Raw genomic sequence first — 15,811 nt, forward strand, 5'->3', positions numbered from 1 at the left:
TATATATACACACACACACACACACACACACACACACACACACACACACACACACACACACACACACACACACACACACACGCACGCATACACACACATACTGTACATACATACATACATACATACATACATACATACATACATACATACATACATACATACATACATACATACATACATACAGATATACATATATATTTAACCATGCAACAACAACAACTGTTGCTATCTGCAGTGGGAAGTGATACTTGGGAAAATTGGTTTGGTACATATTGGTACTTTGTCTGAAAAGTTTGGGAACCTCTGGACTAGCACATGCTTCCTCCGATACATGTGCAGTTGCCAGCCGCTTCTTTTCACCTGACAGCGAGGACTTTCACCGGCAGGACATAGCGCATGGGAGGATCACGCTATTCCCCCCAGTTCCCTCCCCCCCCCCCCCCCCCCCCCCCCGACAGTATGCATTTTCATATATTTACAGTACTAATCGAAGTGTACAGATTAATGTATAACCCACGATTTGCAGCCCAACAGGCATAAGTGCCTGTGTGTGGCTGTGACGTAACAATCTAAACACAGTGAACGCACCTTATAACAGCCTCCACAGTGCACACGAGCTCCTCGGCCCCGCACTCTCGGGTGTTGATGGGCGGGGGCGAGGTCTGGTACAGATGGGTCTCCGCTGCAGCCCCCACCTCGCTGCTGTGGTGGTTGACATGGCAACGCTTGCAGTAGCGAACAGGCCGGTTGCCATGGCGCCCACAGCAGCCGGCCGAGAAGCAGGTGACCACGGCCCTCCTAACGTGAGAGCTACAGTTCTGGCCGAGCCAAGACACAGGGAGAGGAGAGGAGAGAGGAGAGGAGAGAGGAGGAGAGGAGAGAGGAGAGAGGAGAGGAGAGAGGAGGAGAGGAGAGAGGAGAGAGGAGGAGAGGAGAGGAGAGGAGAGAGGAGGAGAGGAGAGAGGAGAGGACAGGAGAGCAGAAAAGAGAGGATTTTTAGTTTCGTTTATTGGACAATTGATACAATACATGATAAAAGAGGAGGAGGAGAGGAGAGGAGAGGAGAGAACAGAGGAGGAGAAGAGACATTTACTTTCTCTTCTGTGAAGGAGTAGGCAGCTAGATCTAAAAAAAATAAACTTCTCCAATCACAGCACATCATGCAATCACACGATACTGACAAACCTCTAAAAATAAATATATTTCCGCATCTTAAAAGCGATATGCAGCCATAATCATCCTCTTAAATAACATTCCTCTCTTTAATATTCTCCTATCTGGGGCGTCAGTTTGTTTGTTCATCTATATGTGCAGGGATAGAGTCAGTCTTTACGCGTCCCCATGGTATCTCAGGTTTCTCAAAATAAAAAGGATGGACTGACCTAATCTGATCTTTGGCCATTAGAGGGATGCATTGCTGCCTATCAAATTAACATATGTTTCCTCTGGCAAAAAGTTATCTCCTTTGCCCATATGTATTTCAACAACAAACAAACCCAGTCATTAGCTTGATGTTACGGATGTATTGTTATTTTCACTGTGTTCCATCATGGGTGTATTGATAAGTTGACACTGACGAAGGCCCGAACCAGGCCGAAACTGTTTGTCTTAATAAATGTCCGCCACGGGAGTGGTGTGTTGCGAGCCCTTTTTTTCGTGTATTGATAAGTGACACATAATCACTTCTCGGATGGAAGGTCTCCGTTAATAACGACTGAGAGCTGGAGTGAGTGCAGGTGGGAGTTTAACGAGCTTTTTCTGGAATGAGCGGGACAGAGCCTGCTGAAAAAGGGAGGCGCTGGATTAGAACTGCTGGACAAACGAGGATGGAGGCCAGATGACGCTGGAGCGGCTGCTCGGCTCGACGGGAAATACCTGAGATCATCGCACACGCCCACTTTCCCCCCGCGTCTCCCTGGAAACCAGCAGGGAGCACTTACGCCCTTGCCGGCGCGCTCGACAGCAAACAAACATCACGCCCCACCACTTCCATTAGAAAATGACTCAGCCTTCGCAGAGCCACTTCAGTGAATGGACTCTCCAATTGAGAAAAAATGATCAAGTTCATAAATAAATTACCTCACAATTACACCACAGATTAAATTGGTTTTCATGAAATATTGATTTCACAAAGTTAACAGGTCCAACACATTTCTGTGTATTGTAAAATAAGTATTTAAAAAGTATGTTCATCATTTGATTGATGGAGGATCTTGAAAGAATCTTTTCTAGAATAGAATGTTTACTTCGGTTCGAAGCAAAACAAGCACAAGGCAGGATTATTGATTGGTTTATTTTTTATTAGGTTTATTCATATTTTCCCACAGTTTTCTCCCCAATTGTACTTGTCCAATTCCCCCTGCTGTCCCGGTCATTGCTCCACCCCCCCTGCTGATCTGGGGAGAGTTTTAAGTTAAGTTAAGTTAAGTTATCCTTTATTTTTCCCCTTGGGGAAATTCATCCTCTGCATTTGACCCATCCTCTACTAGGAACCTTCCTAGAACTAGGAGCAGTGGGCAGCCACTGTGCAGCGCCCGGGGACCAACTCCAGTTATTTTTGCCAGTACCTTGGTCAGGGGCACTGACAGGAGTATTAACCCTAACATACATGTCTTTCTTTGATGGTGGGAGGAAACCGGAGCATCCGGAGAAAACCCACACGGATACGGGGAGAACATGCAAACTCCACACAGAAAGGATCTGGGACAGACCGGGGTTCGAACCCGGGACCTTCTTGCTGTGAGGCAACAGTGTCAACCACTGAGCCACCATGCCGTCCGTTTTAGACTAGCACATGCTTCCGCCGATACATGTGAATTCACCAGGTGCTTCTCTTCACCTGACAGAGAGGAGTTTCACCGGCAGGACATAGCACGTGGGAGGATCATGCTATTCCCCCAAGTTCCCCTCCCCCGACCAGAGGAGGCACTAGTGCAGCGACCAGGACATACGCCCTTAATCCGGCTTCCCACCCATTAAACTTTTTTAACCTTTTAACCTTTTACACGGCAGAGGAAGCACTTTAATTTCATTGCTGTATAAACGACAATGACATAAAGGATCTTGAACTCTTGAACTTGAATACAGCTAATTGTGTCTGTGTGGAAGCCCGACCAAGCAGGAGGTAACACGGGAGCTTGAACCTGCGACCCTCGTGCTGGTAGGCAGGGAATCTACCGCTGCACTACCCGGACGCCCAATTATTGATTGATTGATTATTCTGAAAAAGCAATAAAACTGTATAAAATACATAATGAATATTACCAATAACTATAGTGCTCACAATTATCCTATGGTGAGATACTGGATATTGTAAGTAAGACATAGCAATGAGATAGATCACAATGAATATGAGCTGATGAAAGAGTAGACCAGTGTGCACTTCACAACATGACAATCTTACCTTCTTTTGACAAATAGCAGATATCTCAGCTGTAAAGAGAAAGTCACAAAGATATTCAACGAGACAATAAAAGTGGCTTATAAAAATGAATCTTTGTATCTTTATATTTAATTGACTGTGTGTCTCAGTGCCTGTGAGGAGGGAGGCAGACTGAAAGAAAGGAATATTCCAGCTCAAACACCTGTTTGTTTGTGATCACTCACCTTGGGGCAAGAGCACATCGACGAGCCATTCGGCGTGGTCTCTGAAAAGGTCGGAGAAACGGATGAATAACACTCCATTTGTTAGCTCAGACGACCTCAGAGCATACACACGCTTCCCATCTGACACATAAACACACAGTCGGCTCTATTTCCTATGATTAACATAGCTGGAACATATCTTTCCTCAACATCAGAGAAAATGGCAAAGCGCAGAGCCATGCGATTACCGAGTTAGAGAGAGGAGGAACAAGTGGCTGCATTCGTTTTGTGATCATGATCTCGTTAGCTGCGCAAGGGAATTATGTAACCATGGTAATGCATTTCCCCTGGGTCAAAAGGGAGGAATAATCAGGCAGGCAGTTAGGTGATGTGTGTTTGGAATGGTTGCGTGTTTAAGGATGGAAGGGAGGATGGAGGGGTGGAGGACAGAGGAGAAACAGATGCATACCCTGCTATCCTCTGGCTGCACTCCTCGCATATGTACAGAGGAGGGGGCTTGTCTCCTAGTGCCACAGAAAGAGTGGGATCTATGCACATCTGCAAAAGTGATACAGGCAGCGTCAGTTATGGAATATTTCAATTCATTCATTTGATGTGTTCATGCAAAAGACTGGCAAAGCAATGATTCTGGGTTGTTAAAATACACGAGCACACATCAGCTGCTGCTAAAATTTTGCCTTTGCCACTCTGACGCAGTATACACTCTCGGGACACTAAATCATGGTTTCACCCAGGAAAACATGTGACCCCCTATACCTGTCTCCCCGAGCCTCTGTGTGGATGGCTGCACGCATATGCTGCTGCGCTCCGTTATCTCGCCATCCGTGCCGCACCCGCATTAAACTGCACCGCTCATGGCCCCAATGTTCAGATGGTGCTCTGTCATTTACTGTGCTCACTTGATGCCACCCTATCCTCAAGGGCTGTGTGCGGGGTCACCGCTTCCAATTAAGGCCCCCCCTCCCCGCGTACCCCCTCCCTGCTCCTGGTAATTGAAATCCGGCCCCTGTCCGCGCCCCTGGTCCTACTCCATTTGTCAGTTTGGAGCACAGTTGAGTAAAAGCAGGCACAGCAGAGCAGAGGAGATGGGTCTTGAGTTGCAGAGGCTGATATCATTACCCCACTCACACAGCCACCCGGGCGTGCCCCCATTTATTTACCGCGGCGCTCACGAGCGCAAACACAGCAGCACGCACGATTGAACTCAAACACGGCAAACATGCCACCTGCATTCTCCATGAAGTTCTCAAGTACACCGTGTATGTACCTTCTGATGGTAACCAGGTTTTATCTTGGATTTAGAGGTGCAGGATTGTTTTGGGGGCTACAAAAAAATGATGCACCGACTAACAATGTAGCATTTTAATGGTTGAAAAAAACAGGTCACCTTGACTGCGGGCTTATTGATGGCGTTGTGGCACTCGATGTGTTGACAGTGGATGGGGTTCCAGGCTGTGGGGAATGGAAAGCAGACAGGAGATTGACATTAGGGGCAGGGTGGAAGGAGACAAATGGGAGAAAAAAGTTTGAGTCATCTGGTTTAGATTAGATTAGATACTTTAATGACCACACAGCCAGGCTGGTGGAATTTGTTTTCAATACATTACATTACATAAGGCAGGTCATTACAGCCACAGTGAAGCGACAGATCAGACATTCAGAGAGTCTGACCCGTGTACTGGAGTCCTCTGTATTCACTGATCAGACATTCAGAGAGTCTGACCTGTGTACTGTAGTCATCTGTATTCACTGATCAGACATTCAGAGAATCTGACCTGTGTACTGGAGTCCTCTGTATTCATGAGAGTCTGACCTGTGTACTGTAGTCCTCTGTATTCATGAGAGTCTGACCTGTGTACTGTAGTCCTCTGTATTCATGAGAGTCTGACCTGTGTACTGTAGTCCTCTGTATTCATGAGAGTCTGACCTGTGTACTGTAGTCCTCTGTATTCACTGATTGCTCCTGGAGGCTTGAGGTTGGGCCAGTAATGAAACAGCATCTGCACTGCTGGAGGCTTCACTTGGGATGGTCCATATGATATGACATACAGCAGGTCCTGCACACAGTATATACACCTTGGTGATCAACATGCTATATCGATTTTGGAAAGAAAATGTATATTTAATTTAAATTTAAATGGTAAAATATTTAAAAAACATAGATGTTGACATCCTCTAAAATGGCAATAACCAACTATTTTCATATATCCTACATCCTCTAAAATGGTACTAACCAACATTGCATCAAAACTATTTTTATGTACAGTACTGAAGAAAACTGAGAATTTTAAGAATATTCCATAAAGACTTTGGGCCCTATCTTGGTACAGGCGATATCCCCTATTTGCGCTTGCGCACCTGTTTGCGTGTGCCTTAAGGCAGGGAAGATAGCAGTCCGCCTTGCACTAGTGTCCAGGTGTTATGCTGAGTTTTGCACCCCCGCCCGGCAGCAGCTAAACGCATCCCCACCTCACGGGAGCATATTGTAATGATTTATACAGAAATGTAACTGTTTAAAAGTGATATACTGTAATTGTCTGGGTAGACGTGACCTCCCTGTTTTCTAAATTAAAACAGCCCCGAAATATGGTGGGGATGCAATTCTAGGCGGGGATGCGGAAACGTTCATGGCACGTGCCGCAGGCGCAAATTAGAGCCGTGTCAAATCATCTGCGCCCCCAAAATGCCAGCACAAACGGGATTTGGGCGGTCTTAAGTACCAGAATTATTCACAGGTGTGGCCAGGCAATGCCTGGGTGTTACATCAATAAAACAAATCGGATTCCCGTCTCGCAATCGCTGTTTGTGCGAGGCATGCACTATGCTGTAATTCTCTCCATGCGTAATAGAGTGGACTCACTCGTGCCGAGGACATAGAGAGATGGAGAGATCTTGTTGACAGATCGTCTGTGGTGTCAACAACCCTCTGGGTTATGGGATAGGTGAAGGTGAATAGCCTATGTCCATTGTCCAACAGGTTTTCTCAATTAATTTCCCTCATGCGATGTGATAAAAGTTTCTCAGTGAGTTATAGTTGATTGCCTCACTGAATTATCTGCTAATACCCAATTTTAGCAGCAGAATTTGATGTCCTGGCTGTGCGTAATGACATATCCAAAAGGAATTTTACTCTGCACTGCGTTGCGCAGCACGGAGATTATGGTGCTCTCAAGCTGAGCGGGGTATTTAGCGCGTAAGAGGTGCTTTTAAAAGCTCTTAGCGCAAAGTATTTGTGTGCTGCTGATGATAGGATAATGCCATCTATCCCCACATTTTAGCGCTGAAACGCCTGGTTTGGCATGGGGCACGCCTATGTCCAGTACAATTATAACAGGCATGCACTTGTGCACGCCCCTATTTGCATTGCACATGGTGTTAAACGAGCGCAAACGCTAAATTACCGCTTTTGCGAAGATAGGGCCCTTTTACTTTCATGTCAGAAATCCTTTTGTTAGAGTATGGTATGTTTCACATTTTTCCTTTTTTCCAATGTAAGATATCTCATTTTTAAATGAAACTCTTCAATTGTACTTTACACAAAAGTAGGGCAAAACTAAAAAAACAAAACAATACCTTCCAAACTTCTTGTTTGTGCTTCATTAGACACTCCAACATCTGACAGTGATATACTAGAAAGAAGTAAAGACAGCATGAGTGGAGAGAAACATTTCAGTGTCTATTCAATCATCTTTTTATCCAAATGTATGCACATTTTGAAAGCAACCAACATTTTACATAATACAATACCAGCTACAGGTTTACCTGGATTCGTGGTGTACTGCATTGCAATCATAAGCATAGAGGAGGCAGACAAATTGACGTAGGCTGGGACGCCCCCCTCTCTTCGAGTGGAACCCACTATAGACGAGCAAGGGAGAGAAAAAGAGAGAATCATAACCGCTTGAAAGATCACTTTCACATTCTGTGTGGGTGGTGGTCTTAGCAATGGTGGAGGTGGAGATAGTAGCATTAGTTTATGTATTTGGGCTAATACTTTCATGTGTGTGTGTGCGTGGGGGGTGAACCATGAACGCATCTGTTTATAATACTTATCACGACATATCCCACTAAATAGGCCGAGTTTCATTTGGACAGGAATAGGATGTGTTATCTTCATTATGGTTATACTCACATATAGCCATGGGAAGGAAAGATGTGCTCAGGTACTCAATGATGTCTTTGTGGAGGAAAGGGGGAAATGTAGCTAAAGTGGAGATCATAGTATAGGGCAAAGTGCTGAGAATATCGTCACTGAGAAAGGGCAGGAGGCAAGTTGTAGTGTAAAATATGGACTGTCCCAGATCTGATGAGAAAGAGGACAGGAAAAAAGAAAAAGAGACAAAGAGAGATACACAGACACTCATTCAATTAACTGTACATGCAGTATTCATATACTGTATGCAGCTACAATATAAAAATCCCATGAAAATCCATAAAAATATAATGTGTGAATAGATATTATAACAGTGGGGAATCGAGAGACCATCTGAAATATGAACCTCTGTTGAGGACAATGAAGTAAAGTTACCCCTCAGCAAAAGTAGAGCATTCTAGTCAAGGACATGGATTTTCATGCTTTTTTTTCTAACAGACAGTGGTAAAATATTGAGTAAGCATTGACTGTGATGCAGCATTGAGCACGTGGAAAACACTGTGGAAACAACTTACTCTAAAATGCATTGATAAAACTTTAGAAAAAGGGTACATTAATTAACATTGAACTAATGTGTCTAGTAATCATTTACTAATGGTGTTCATGTTAACTAAGTTATTGTGGTTGGATTGAGGCATGAAGTCATTGAGGCAAATGTTACAGCAAGTTTATGGTCAAGGCTCTCAATTAAGGGTTAGTTAATGCTTATTAAGCATTATCTAACCATTAGGCAGGTTAGTTAATGCTTAATTAATGTACCCTTATTGTAAAGCGTTACCGACCCATTCTATAATAAAATGTCATTCCTACGTGAACACTATTTCATTGATCTGTGCACCTTTTACATTTAACGATATATTTGCACATCACAACAGGAGTGAAACATTTCTCCCACTTCACATAACACACATGCAGTCAAGTATGATACACAGAAGAGGAAGGCCTATGTGTGTTGCTGTATCCAATCGCTTATGCACAACTGAGTTGATGGGATCCAGCGTGCTCCCAGTCACCCCCATGCATCCCTCAAAGATCCTCAGCGGGACTTCTCTCTTCCCGTTACAAACGAGGCCAAAAAGCAGCGGTGGCGTCATGCAGGCCAGACGGCTCGGGGGATGACGAGGACAGAGACAGTGGTGGTGGTGGTGGCACACCGGGCCTTGGACTCACCATGCTGACCGTGCTGCAGCAGGGGCACCAGGTCAAGCAGGGTCACGAGGGTCACATAGAGGCCCTGATAGTCCAGAGAGGGGTACTCTGAGAGCTGAGCGTCCCGACTCTGCTGCCCCTGCCCCCCGCGGTCTGACGGGGCGTCGCGCAGAACGCTGTAAAGGAGGGAGCGAGTAACTGTAGGGTTGATGGAACTGACTTGTGGTCTTAGAGATGGGGTGAGTGGGAATGGCACAGGAAAAAGACACATGGTCATGGGCACGGCCAAATTGGAAGCTTCCTGGTTCTCCTTCCTGCCTGTGCGGGACAGAATGCTGCTCCGGGGTGGGAGGGGAGGGGAGAGGAGGGAGGGGAGGGGGTGGGGGGGGGGAACAAGGGAAAAAAAGAGACAACAAAGACACAAAGAAACAGCACATTACATTGAAATGGCACTACAGAGACAGCGTAAATAGAAAAAAAACAAACCCAGATAAACCCCACATAGGATGCAGTGTCTCACTATTTCACTATATCACTGAAGGCACGGGCAATTTCTCCCTGCTTGATCTGTTCAGAGTGACTTTTAATTCAATTGAGCATGTTTTGTCTATCTTTGCACTTGAAAAACAAAAAAACATGAGCAAAATGATCACTGCATCTCATGCGTATCTGGTGACAAGGAGCAAAAATATAAAAAATGGCATGTTTTCAGTGGCAACCCCATACTTCTCCAAAAAGGGACAGTGCAAATGATTGTCCCTGGATGGCTGCCATCTTCCAATCAGTCAGCTCAGTGGCTACCATGCAAAGAGGCCAATGGGCCGCCGAGTTTTCACTCAATTTCATTGTCTTTAGTGGGGCTGTCAAGGATGGGAATGACACCAAATTGTCTGGGGAAAATACAGAGGTGACACTTTTGAAACATGCTTCAGCCAGTAATAAACATGTGTGTGAGGTTAGATCAAGTGCTCCTAGGTCACAGCACATGTTTATTGCACCAGAGAAATAATGTCCGTATGCATACGTTATGATACTGCACCAGTATCATCAGGAGAGATAATGAGATCCAACAGGCATATGGATTCAGGTCTCTAAAATAAATGTAACAACTAATCTACGGTAGAGGAGAAACTATAATGACAAAGGAATAGGTTGTATCAGGGGGGATGACCGGTAGCATTATGTTTGTGAGCTAATGGGGGATGGACGTTTGTGTTTGCTGTCCCCTGGGGAAGGTGGTGTGGACAGACTCCATTTTAGAAGGGGAGGGGGGAGCAGGGGCTAGTCGGGTTGACTGTGGAGCGTCTAGGGTGAAGGAGGGTGGGAGGGGAGGGCCAGAGAGCATTGCTCTTTTACTGCACAATAGCTAAGCTGTCCTATCAGACAAATGATTGGGATTTATCATGAGCGCCCAGATTAAAAATGCTGTATATTTTTTTGTTTTTTGTTTTTTTGAAAGGTCACTCACAAAAGTCGAGGTACAGCACTTAGAGGCACATGGCGAGTGAGTAAGGGGATTTCAGTAAAGATATACCAGCTAACACTAACATTAGATGCATAACATTAGGCCTAGAACATGTTTTACAGTCTCAACAGCAGAATGCAAGTCCTGACATTTTCTGACTCATCCCCTCAAAGTTATACTCTGTGGGATTCAAGTTCTTTCTTAAAAAAACAGCAAGTTTTGAAATAGCATCTTATGAAGCTCACAGCTACAGACTGTACCTCACAGAGTATGACTTTTTCACTGCCCGTTTCTCATATAACAAACATCATTAATTTGAACAATGAACATAGACATCGCACTCACACGCATACATTGAACATACACACACACACACACACACACACACACACACACACACACACACACACACACACACACACACACACACACACACACACACACACACACACACACACGTACACACAAACGACACAAACACACAAAACACATGTAGAAATGCACTGGTACAGACATATGACATACACTAACTATCAAACCTTGCACTCTCATTTTGCTCTCTATCTAAGAGTTAAAGTACAATCACACTTCTGTAATTAACAATCAATCTAAAAAAATAAAAATAAAAAGTCCTGCGCTACATTTCAAACTTGAGTATCTTGGAACAGTGTTAGCTATGTTTGCTGTTCTCTACAGACATTCTAATAAGTGATATCATTTATCATAAAGTCAGCACAACTGATTCCATGGCTCAGTGATGCAGAGAGCTCGGCAGTTTGACTTCCTAGTAGCTTTGTAGCTGAGTGGTTGGAGGCCAAGTCTGGAACCTACAACACCTACCTGCCTTAAGATATATTACATATCGTGAAGCCTCTTCTTTATGAGGCACAGGTAACTGTCTTAGCCTTCTTTTTCTGCTTCTATACTTAATATGCTGAACCTTCCTACAAAGACATATGAATTGATTTTGGCCGTTCCATCCTCTGTCTTTGAGGAACTCTTTTCTCTCTAGGAACTTGAGATATACCAGCTTCACTTTTCAAGCCTCACTAGTCCCACTGTCTGTCTTCTCGCTCTCTCCACACTTTTTCCTCTCTTCTCTCGTACTTCACCCCAGGCCACAGAAACACCTACATGGAATGTCATCCATATCATATTCAAGAGCGCGCGGTCTATCAATTGGAGAGCGTCATTTATGGATTTAACGTACAGATTCTGTAAGGCTTTCCCTCAAACCCCGCCCTCACATGCAAATAGCCTCTGCTCGCACTTAGATTTGATCTGCTTGTGCTCCAAATAGGTGCTTGGACTCAAATGTATTGTTGCTTGGACATATTTCCTGCCCTCACAATCAAACTGTTCTGTGTGCTTGTGAAACTTCTCTTGGATTTCTTCTCTGCAGTTGGATTTTTTTGTGCAAAATTTTGAGAGGGTTTTTGCACAAAAGAATCTGAGCGCAGAGAAGAAATCCAAGAGCAAAATCTGACAGGGTTTTTGCACACACAAAGATCTGTCAAATTTTGCTCTTAGATTTCTTCTCTGCACTCAGAAGAAATCTAAGCGCATAGAAGAAATCCAAGAGGAGAAGTTTCAAGAACATGAAATCCATAAATCATGCTCTCAAATTGATAGACCACGCTCTTGGATATTGATAGGGACAGCATCTCTGCTGAGGTGAGTGGACCATGTTCCATCATATGGGGAGGATGATTTGTTCTGCATGTGAGAAATGGATGGAGACTGAGCTTCAGGAAAATATTAAATCCTTCAGCAATGCATGAAGTATCCAGGACACTCTATTTGAGAACTATCCAATAGAGCAGGGGTTCTCAAAGTGTGGCAGAGTGAGCCTCCCCTCAGAGAACAAATAGACAGCTGCCCCCCCCTAGCCTGGGTAAACCCAGCCTCCACGTGACCTCTATCTATGTGCTATCAGTCACAAGATGTGACTTGTGACTGATAGCACATAGATAGAGGTCACGTGGAGGCTGGGTTTACCCAGGCTAGCCCCCCCCCCCATAATTATTATTGCCATTATTGTTGTATGCTCCACTCGGGGCACTTCCAAAAATGTTGTAGACATCTTTATCCTATATCCTTTAAGATTTGTTAAACATCTTTATCCTTCTTCAAGTATCTTCTTACATACTTACATACATTTGTATCCACTCTGAGTCTGAAGGACTTTTAATCTTTTTATTTTTTTTTACATCTTTATTATAACTAGCGGGATAACCGCCCCGTGCAGTGTATCGAGTGTATGTGATCTCTGCATGTTCAACCCATTGACTATGGACTGTGTGCTGCAGGCTGGCCAGCACGGATAGACAGTTAGTTCCCCAACCCCATAAATCTCGTAAGATTAGTCAGAAATAGCTCCCCAACAGATACAAAAACATGAGCATATATGTATTTGATGTACATACAAAGAACAGCCGCGATCGTATTTGTGAAACACGCATTTAAAGAAATCTCTATTTCCTTCTCCCTGGTTTCTCCCCTGACAGCATGAGCTCGCCTCAACAGAGGCGCTCTGCCCCCGGCTGATTCGTGTGGTGGAGGCTGTTCAGCCAGCATGGCCAAGTCTCACGCCTCCCCTGAAGATGTCTCGTGCCCCACAGGGGAGGCACGCCTCACACTTTGAAAACCGCTGCAATAGAGGAATAATCCTTATGGGGCTGAAGCATACACTGTAGACTTGAAGCTGACTGCCAATCTCAAATAGATTGGACCCTAATCTGATATTAAAAGTGGGGCATAGAAGTTTTACCTCTCCTAATCCCACCCTTTTCATAAATGAGCTAATAATAACGGTAGTATACGTTTCTATGCAGTCATCCTGAACCTGGAAAGCAGAACCCATACAGAAGCATCTAACCATTGCATTTGTAAGTTGACAGAAGAAGACCTTAGCTGGAAACAGGGAAGTTACACATAATCTAAATTGGCCGTGTTCAAAATGGCTCCCGAGTTGACCTGTGGTGGAAGAGCAAATAACATGCTCTTCCTTGGGCTTTCACAGCACCCAGGGGAGCAGGCTGACCCTGCAACAGGCCACCCCAGGGAAGGCTTCATAGCAACAGGAACACAAAGCCAGAACTCCATAGGATCTCTGCTTCGGTCACCTTATCTGAATAGTCAATTTATAGTCGCTCTGGCTCTTTCCGCAGAAGCAGAACATATACTTATCTCCCAAAGCAGGTTAGCTCAAGACAGAGGATGGAGCTGGCCACTTCCCTCACTAAAAACCTTTGCTGCCTCATTTATGTCATCTTCTAATGAAGGAAGCTAAATCTCAAAACATTCTACAGTCTGTTACTTCACCTGTTGGCTCCAGCGCAGGGTACTTACCTGAGCAGGGTTTGGGAAAAGTATTTCAGTGTATTTGCAATGTCTGTTCCAGAGGGCACAGGGTAAATATTGTGTTGCACACGGTTGTGATACTCTTGCAAGTATCGTATCTTAGAAGCAACTAGACAAAATAAAGAGCAGAGTAACAAGCAAATCAACTGCTAGTGAGGCTATAATCACAAAGAACAGAAATATGAATCTAGAAGAAAAGGCTCTCTAAGACATTCTGGTTTAATCTGAGCACAAAGACAAATAGTACAACATGCATGATGCCGTGTTTCTGGTGTAGTTGTCAACAGTCACGTGACTTTCCTTGACGTTTCCAGGACAAGAAGAGAGAGTTCCCCATTCATTTTCTCCATAGACATTTCGGGGAGGGGGGGAGATCAAATTTGATTTTTTGTTTTTGCTCCAACTGAAATGTTTTATGGTCAGTCACGATTCAGTAGGTCATGGGTTGGCTTGGTTCCAGCCTTAAAACTCATTATATAAGGATTTTTTGAAATGTCTATGGAGAAAATGAAAGGGGAACTCTCTTCTGGGGCTGGAAATGTCACGGAAGGTCACATGACTGTGATTTTTTAATTTGACAGTTATGGAGTGTTAAAGTGTGGACCAGTGACATCACTGGTCCACACTAACTCAAATGAATAACTCATTAACTCAAATCAACTCTCAATAACTGTCAAACTATTCATCATTCATCTAGTTTGACAGTTATTGAGAGTTGATTTGAGTTAATGGGTTATTAATTTGAGTTAGTGTGGACCAGTGATGTCACTGGTCCACACTTTAACACTCAATAACGGTCAAATTAAATGACAGACTTCAAAACAGTTTACAGTTTTCTGATATACTACTGATGTTCTAATGATACAAAGCTGGTTGAAAATGGGCAGAGTGTTCCTTTAACCTCTATATGACCCTCAACAGCAGTTTCCATGTATGGCTAATGATCAAGTTAAACAAAGGCTGTATGTTCCCATGGCGTTCTGGCTATCTTGCTACAGCAGGTGACCTTTTTGTGTGGCAGCTAGGCCACAACGAGCCCTGGAGGTGACAGTGACCCACTGCTTAGAAAAGCAAAAAGGTTGCCAGTTCAAAAGATCTGGGTAGAGTGGAAGTGAGAGAGAGCTTCCCCTTCCCTCATCAACTACTGCTGAGGCACGTTTTAGCAAGTCTCTTAAATCACAACTGCTCTGCTCTTGTGTGTGTGTGTGTGTGTGTGTGTGTGTGTGTGTGTGTGTGTGTGTGTGTGTGTGTGTGTGTGTGTGTGTGTGTGTGTGTGTGTGTGTGTGTGTGTGTGCAATGCATAGAATTTGCTCCTTTGTTGTTAATGAGATACACATGAGTGGCAAACAATTCATTTTTGAAACATTCTGAGACAAACTGTGTCCTAAAATTGTACTTGTTGAAGTACATTTATTGAAGTACGGTATAATGGCATACGTTTTAATAGCATGTTTAATAGTATAGAATTGTGATCAAATTCAGCAGTGGCAATATTTCAAGGTTTGTTAGGGCTAGGTTGAGCACAAAACAGTGTCAACAATAACAAACAACGTTTAGGTTATTGAGGCAGGAGACCCAAACAGATGGTTTGACCCTATATGTCTGTTCATTTAGATGTAAATTAAGAATTGTCTGAAGAAAGTGTATGGAGTTAATTTAGTAGGCTATATCTTACTGAGCATCTATGGTAATCTTTTAAAGGTGTGGTTTGATACAGGTTGCTGTCCACCTGTTCAAAGGAGGAGGGAGGAGCAAGACATTACAAATAGCCCTCAGTGTCGCAAGCAGGGGGCTGGTGTGAACACACACACAATATTGATCAGACTAATGCCACCATGTTGTTCAGTAAAGAATCTGTCAGGTCGACCTTGAGACCAATAGCACACCCCGCTTTTACCCTATCGCAACCCGTCAATCAAAACCAATGACGAATGTGTGATAGCCATTACAGTTTCCCACCCATATTGTACTGAGATGAGGAGAAATACAGCGCAGCCCTGCTCACTGAGCCCTCCAGCCATCCTCTGCAGTGAGAGGACGTGTTGCAACCTGCCTTGGCAACCGCGGTTTCATCA

At 44.2% G+C, this 15,811-nt stretch overlaps 1 protein-coding gene across 5 annotated transcripts in view; it reads right to left on the reverse strand.

Annotated features, from left to right (window-relative positions):
* The window catches only part of unc79 (unc-79 homolog, NALCN channel complex subunit), a gene marked incomplete at both ends in the record, with an annotated part of 44,655 nt that overhangs the window by 28,706 nt on the left and 138 nt on the right, over positions 1-15,811 (reverse strand). For all 5 annotated transcript variants that reach the window (XM_083633812.1, XM_083633811.1, XM_083633810.1 and 2 more), the window contains 11 exons: positions 589-818; positions 3,404-3,432; positions 3,607-3,647; positions 4,055-4,143; positions 4,994-5,058; positions 5,534-5,663; positions 7,180-7,235; positions 7,369-7,464; positions 7,739-7,909; positions 8,930-9,243; positions 13,725-13,845. In XM_083633812.1, the coding sequence (XP_083489938.1) occupies positions 589-818; positions 3,404-3,432; positions 3,607-3,647; positions 4,055-4,143; positions 4,994-5,058; positions 5,534-5,663; positions 7,180-7,235; positions 7,369-7,464; positions 7,739-7,909; positions 8,930-9,243; positions 13,725-13,845 (1,342 nt within the window). The remainder of the gene's footprint in view (positions 1-588; positions 819-3,403; positions 3,433-3,606; positions 3,648-4,054; positions 4,144-4,993; positions 5,059-5,533; positions 5,664-7,179; positions 7,236-7,368; positions 7,465-7,738; positions 7,910-8,929; positions 9,244-13,724; positions 13,846-15,811) is intronic.

Source organism: Poromitra crassiceps (assembly GCF_964638095.1).
Source record: "Poromitra crassiceps genome assembly, chromosome: 3".
NCBI classification, from domain to species: domain Eukaryota; kingdom Metazoa; phylum Chordata; class Actinopteri; order Beryciformes; family Melamphaidae; genus Poromitra; species Poromitra crassiceps.